The 7,500-nt window shown below is 32.7% G+C and overlaps 1 protein-coding gene across 6 annotated transcripts in view; it reads right to left on the reverse strand.

The window, feature by feature from the left end:
• The window catches only part of cno (adherens junction formation factor afadin), a 323,420-nt gene that overhangs the window by 191,021 nt on the left and 124,899 nt on the right, over positions 1-7,500 (reverse strand). For all 6 annotated transcript variants that reach the window (XM_086537393.1, XM_086537390.1, XM_086537388.1 and 3 more), the window contains exons 6-8: positions 7,132-7,271; positions 4,746-4,889; positions 323-437 (exon numbers count right to left, since the gene is read on the reverse strand). In XM_086537393.1, the coding sequence (XP_086393519.1) occupies positions 323-437; positions 4,746-4,889; positions 7,132-7,271 (399 nt within the window). The remainder of the gene's footprint in view (positions 1-322; positions 438-4,745; positions 4,890-7,131; positions 7,272-7,500) is intronic.

Consider the following 7,500-nt stretch of genomic DNA (forward strand, 5'->3'; position numbering starts at 1 on the left):
AACACAAATATAATATCTACTCTTACTCTTATTTTCAACCAACATTATTTGGCTAACTGGTTGTCTCTCTCTCAAATGCATTTCTTCTACCACTCATCTTCCTTGTCTGATAATCCAACTTTGATGAAAACAAATAGATCTTACATATCCTCCCCCCTAAAGTGTAGAAGACTTTCCATTTACTTCTTTACAGAATACCCAGCAGCTACTCAAATACATCAAATGTACACCTCAAAAATAAAATAAATCAATAAATAATCATTATAAAAATAAAAAAATGAAAAAGCATACAATTCAAAATCAGAAAACACCATGTACTTACCTCTAGATGGGGGATGGTTCATCAGAATGGCCAAAGGACATTCATCGTCATCTAAGATATATTCCTTCTGTGGGGATGTGGCCCCTCCATATCCTTCGTCACCTCCCACTACATTCTGTAACAGAATAAAGGAAATATTTAATGTGATTGATTTAATCAAATCATTTTTGTCTATAGCTTATTAACTGCTACAGCATATGTAATCAATATCTTATCAGATCAACTTATCAATCTGATATTCTCACTACAAAATTACAAAGAATTGAACAATTCAACTTACATGTGATCTAGCAAGGTAGTGAGCTCTTGCCTATACTAAAATATCTCACACCATTTAGATCATCTTCAATCCTATTTTCACTTATCTTTAATTACCTAAATACACAATAATGCTATAAACAAAAACTATAGAAACAATTTATTCTCCAGGTCCTTTTTCGTATATCAGTCTCGGATTTGCCCTCTTAGATTTCTTTTCTATATCTTTCCTCACACACTTCAATATAAACCTCTAGAATGTGCCATACAGTTAAAACAATTATTTGGCAGATACTGACAACATACAATCTGAAATCTGTTCATTAACACATTTTTTCACCTCAATAATGATTTCAATACTCCAAACAAATCCTTGTGGCAGTGTTTTATTATGTATGTATGTATGTATGTATGTATGTATGTATGTATGTATACATACATACTTACATTCATACATACATATATATCATATAAAAGTTGTTAAGTATGTAAAAGATAATATAAAGGTCACTTGGACATTAGCAATTCAGCAAAACTGTACTAAGAGCAACTTTGAACCCGAAGTATCTTGTTATAGTATTCCCTAAGCATTTCCATCGGACTGCATAAAATACAAAATTTTCATGTTCTATAGAATGATATCAACAGAACAAAAATATTAGAAAATATTATATGTGCATTCTACACTGAACACAATGATGTCTTTATCATCCTTACCGTGTAAATTTTTCCTCACATTATGGAAAACTAATGATATTTGTGCTAGTCATATTGCAATTAAAGTTGAACCCATACCACTAGAAAATGGTGATTATGAAGAATAGAATCTTTTATTTTCCTACAGTTCCAAACTCTATTAATCATAAGAAATTATAATGAATCCTCAGACTAATTTAGTGGGAAAGGAGTAGCAGAATTATGAAAGCCTATTCCAGGATCTATAATTGACACACACAATTTCCAAATATTAGTTTTTAACACATACTTTGACTGGCAACATAATGGTATGCAATAATTACAAAATTTCCCCTTTATGAAATTCTATTCTATTCTTGCTAATATCCCATTGTCTTTCCAATTTTAAATGTCAAAACAATCATCCTATAAATACTGCTGCTAGTAAGATTCCATTCCTTAATCAATAATCCTAAATCTCCTTTACCAAAGCTTTTATTCCTTTTATTCCACCCTTTAGTGTCTTAGCTACAGAACATACTACATCCAAACTCATGCTTACTGAAAAAATACAACAATTTAAAAAAGGTGCTCCTTCTATGTCAACTGTGGCTGATACACATAGGTAACCAAAAGGATACAAGAGGATAATCAAACAAACTCTTAATGTTTTATTTCATAAAATGAAATTTTAAATCCACAAATTGCAAGGTCTCTGTACTATACTAATATATAAGCTAAAAGATTGACTATATATCAAACACTTCCACCAATACACACTAAGAGCTCTATTTTCCTATCACTTAATCTAGCAACATAAGCCATGTGCTTTTCTGAGAGCAATATATGGCCCATACTGCTGCATTTTCAGTCACAAGGTATTTTTCCATATGCTTGCATACAGGGATCTTTCCTAAACCTCATACTCATATCAAACTGAACTGAACTAACATTATCACCGAGGCAAATATCACAACTTAAACAATTCAAAGCTTTGTGATGTTTGTATACTGCCAATAAATTAGGGTGTCATGAACTAAAATAAATAATACACTTAGTACATTAATTGATAAAAATATATGTGCCTGACTAGAATGCTTGTCATGAATGTTTTCTTTATTGTAACTAGTTGAAATTTGCTAATTTCCCATACTTCCATTTTCTAGTGATACTAATTTCATCTCATTAGAAATAGTGAATGATTAATCTACTGTATGAGAAACTGCACTCCAAGAACAGAGTAATGCAAGATATACAGAGATATGTGAATGATTTAGGCCACAATGTTGTAGTGAACCAGGAGTTCACTCAACTACCTGTTTAATGACCTTACTAAAGCATGGCCTGGGTCAAATACTATAATGTACAGATATTCACAATTGGTGAATCATTATATAGTTCACGGCTGTGAATGCTTTGGTTGTCTGTTACAAGCAGGAGTGTGCTTCCCACATGTGTGCCTGAACACCATGTCCTATCCCTCTTTTCAAATGAGAGCCAATCAGGTGGCCATGCCTCGAAGAGAGCAAATTAAAATGACAGTGCCTATGAGTGGGGTTTATAGGCTTTACAGGGAAACCCAGGAAACGGGCACTGAGTAAGAACCAATCTCACAAGGAAGGATTATCTTGAACAGGTGTGACATGTAACACGGGGCTTGAGTGAATTTGCTGCTTGTTGGTAAATTCATTGCATTTGAAACCTAGTGACCTGATAAAACTGCTAATGAATACCACATTTTAATTGCTACCGCAATCAAAGTAAAAAGAAATAAAGGTAACAAGTGATATCAGCTAGTGATAAATAATCTAACCATCACAAAGTATATATAATTTGGCTAAGATGGGTAACAAAATGTTGATTAAAATTATATCTGCACAAAATTTCCACCAATCATTTATATTAATGTATGTGTACCTTTTTTCTGAATTGAAACCATGAGAGCCTGGATGTTACATCCATACTGCAACATTTTGTTAAAAGCTTGAAAAATTCAATTCAAATACTAAAAATCCATAACCCCTAGTTTATGGCCTCACACCTTGTGTTTGCCCATTCAATGATATTTTGAAACAACCTGGATATGTCACTGTTAAGCTATGAATAAATCCTTGGCAGTAATTACAAAATATAGAAATAGCTAAATTACTTACTTGAGTTTTCTAGTAAAATTGCAAATACAGAAACATATATGATACTTTTCTTTTCTAAAACATTATCAGTAAACCAGCCAAGATAATATATATAAGACTACTTTATAATACTTGTGTGACTTCCAAGCTTTGCTATTGTGAGGCTAACTATCAGAAAACACAAATCAAAAATATTTAACTTTAAAATAATAATAATAATAATAATAACAATGATAATAACAATGATGACAACAAACTTCTCATTATTCAACATCACTGCCAATTTGTATTTCTTTCATCAGAAAGATAACGCACATGTTACTTTCCATTCTTTTCATCACATTTCTAAATACTTAGTACTAAGTATTCTTTAACCCGTTGCCGATGGGGGATAGATTTGCTTACCCAGGCACCAGGATGGGTTTTATTTCTGAGCGAAGCAGCTTCAGCAACATACCTTGATTTTTCTCACTCCATTTTAATCACTCATTGTAGAGCTAGAGCCATTTTTGTGTTTTGTTTTTTTGTGTGCTTAACTGTTTTTAGAGACATATCTGTTATATAACAAGCTCTATCAATTCTGCAACTGATTAAAATTGTAGTTCAGGGTCCATATCAACTTTTTTTTTTCTTTATTCTCAGTGTGATAGAAGTATTGCTGTGTCAGGAGAGGGCAAAAAGCAACTTTATTTTTTCGTATTTGTGTGCTGTCACAAACGAAAATGAAACTCTTAACCATCCAAAATTAAGATAATATGAAGTAGTAGGAAGGGGGAAGGAAACTTGTGCTTTTGACAGTGAGACAATAAAAGACATCCTTACTGGCACAGAGGCACATTGTAGGCATTGGGTATGGTGTGAGTCACCTTCCTCCTCTCATTTTACCTGCACATCTTTCATCTGCGGTACTTTAGAGCAAGAGGTTGGCAACTTGCTATGTGCCATCGCTCTATAGAGATTGCTTGGTAAAGACCGTAGATGGGTGCCATTCAAGGCTCTCTCTCCTGCTGGTGCTAGATGAAAGTGGTGCCATCTAGGTTTTGAATGCGAGTTGAAACCCATTTTGCTTAATATTACGGCAGTTATAATAATTATGACTGCAATTGTCAACATCACTTACTCATTACTCATAGCACAATAAAATAACAGTGATCCAAAATCCCCAAACGTCATGACAGCCATCATCAGGCAAGAGCTCTTGCGTCATGTAGGACGAAAAAACATATCACCCATTGTTAATAGGTTAACCTCTAACTGATTACAATAAACATGCATATCTCACCCCCCCCCCCCCCCAAAAAAAAAAAAAAAAAAAAATTAACTAATTCATACAAAACATGATATATATCAACAAATACCTGTATGAGACAGTAGTTATTGGGGTCTTCCTTATACAGCCCATATTTGTCAAGCATCTCCCGAACCACACTAAGAGCATTGTCTCGCACAGACAGAAGCAACGTCTTGTAAGGCACATCAGGTCGTAAAGATTCACCATAAATCTGTAGAAATAATAAATGGTTAAATTATATCTTTAGTTAGAAATTTAACATATATAAACTTTCAAAGAATACATATCTACTTAGTACTTGGGTCAAAGTATGATAACTGTTTGAATCAGCAATGACTATACATTAAGTTATTGCATTCCAAAGTAAAGTTTCATTTCCTATTATGCAAATGCAAATTCATAAGAAATATTATTCTATGCCAGAGGTTAGCAACCTTTGGCACATGAGGGGGTTGACTATGGCACAATGGTAAAAACAATGAAGATTACAATGCTAATAAATAATAAGAATAATGATAATAATAACAATAATTGTAATTATAATAAAAATAATGATGATAATAATTAGAATGATAATAGTAATGAGAATATAGGGAAGGGAAAGAGGGAAAGTAGTACTATATTTTAATAGGTCTACTACTTTTTGTATCATGAAGGACAAGTGTTGAATTTCAAAATGTATGTTTTGTTTATATATTTGTAGTATCGGTTATTCGACTGCAACTGACGAAAAGGCATAACTGACATGTGAAGGGGTTGAAAACTTAAAATTTATACGGCACTGGCTAGCTGCATTCAAAAGGTTGCCGACCCTTGCTCTATGCTATATCTGAAAACCCTTGTACCTAGTAAGTTTGAAGCCACAACCCAAAAACATCTATACACAATAGCAATGAAATATTTCAAACATTTGAATAAGTAATTCTGCCTCAATTTAGAATCAGGAATCTTGTTTACTGCAGCCATGATATTTTGCCAACAAAATAAAAACAAATACAGTAATTGACATACAACATGAGGAGTAGTTACAGAAATGTAAACCTCAAAATACCCAATTCTAAGTGTTTTGGGTTGTGTCTGAAAGTTAATATAAATAGTAATGGGTATTTTATTGCCATTGCCCCCTTCAAGGAAAAAAATCATATCTTGTAAATAATACAAATTCAAAAAGGCTTACAGAAAAATCCTAAATTAACACAATATCACATCCAGGTGGAATTTTATAAATCAAGGGCAAAATAAAGAAATCATTCATATAAATATTTGTTTCAATAAAGAGAAAAGTACAGAATATAACCTAAATTCGCAATATCTAATGTTTTTATTTGCCAATCACATCTGGCTAATTCTTACTGAAATCTGTAATAATAGGTATATTTCTTAACCTGGCAATACCAATGGCTTTCCCATAATTGTTATACAACTTATAAAGGGTAATTTACTATCTTTGATCATATCATGCACTAAATTCACACTTCCAAGTACAATGGGGCTATATAATTTGATCTCCCACCGATATCACAAACTATATGAACATATCCTTTCATGATAAAGTAAAACGACTCTTGTTTAATCACTGGGATTTATTCACCTGTGGTAGACTTGTAAGTTTTCCAAAAAGATTTTATCAACTGTTCCTTTACTTATTTTTGCATATATATGTACAAAAACACTTTCTCCTTTTTATCTCCTTATATTTTTCATGTTCTACCTTTGGTAAAATATTTTGACTTATATCAGACATAATCTTTTAAATATTCCCTTTACAACTGCTCATGAATAATGATGCAAATATCATGATCATATACACAAAAAAGATTTGAGAATCATCATGGGTGTACTTTTACATAAACTAATCGGTTCCTTCATAAGGCTCAGTTCACTTGTACTTCTGCAAGGTTCTTTATCATTTTGGGAAAACCTTACTTTCATTCTTCTTGTTAACTCTCACTCTTCCTTAGATTGTTTCCTATGTATTTTTAACATGCACAGAAGTGTTTCAAAATACCATATAAATACCAAAGAAATGTCAGATGTTAAAGTAAAGTGAATCTCCTATATTTACTGTAAAAAATTATTCAGGGATATCCATTCAAAGTACACAAAGTTCTAAGAACTAGCTCTTTTGATTTCACAATAGAATCCGATATGGTCCAGTACTTCAACCAGGAATTCAACTTTACAAAATCAATATTTTCTAAATGAAATATAAGATATCTATACAACAAACCATGCAACAAGATATCCTTAGCCTTTAAGCAACTGCTTGTGTATCAAGCTGTTATAAAATAAGGGAAATTCTTTGAAAATTCTTTGAACTAATACCCTACATTGCTACTCTTTGTTGTCCAGTGGAGCATAAAAACATGAATAACACTACTACCATCAAACCCTATCAAAGATGATTTGGTTAAAAAAAAAAGAAAAAGAAAAAAAAAAAATTTCAAACCCACCTTCAGAGTGCCACCTGTGTCTGGCCCACCATCTTTACTTCGGAACTGTTGCAGCTTCTTCTCCAACTTCTGTGCTCGTCGTCGTCTCATCACTGCCTCGGGATTGCTGATGCTGCGTGTGAAACTTGTTTCGGGCAATTCTGGAAAGGGGTCATTCATAAGAATGTTTCTACCACCTCCTAGCTTCTCCCTTATTCCTCATAGATAATGACATTTCTACTTAAAGTATTAATGCTTATTTACTTTCAGGAGAACTGAAACTGAGAAAGAAGCATACAAAAAATCATAATCAAAGGACACCTCAACCTCCTATATGTATGTTGAGCACAGAATTTTTTCTTTCCATCTCCCTTAAATGAAATACCTTAT

Source organism: Penaeus japonicus, unplaced genomic scaffold (assembly GCF_977035675.1).
Source record: "Penaeus japonicus unplaced genomic scaffold, GWHDUDI00000001_assembly GWHDUDI00000005, whole genome shotgun sequence".
In the NCBI taxonomy this organism is placed as follows: domain Eukaryota; kingdom Metazoa; phylum Arthropoda; class Malacostraca; order Decapoda; family Penaeidae; genus Penaeus; species Penaeus japonicus.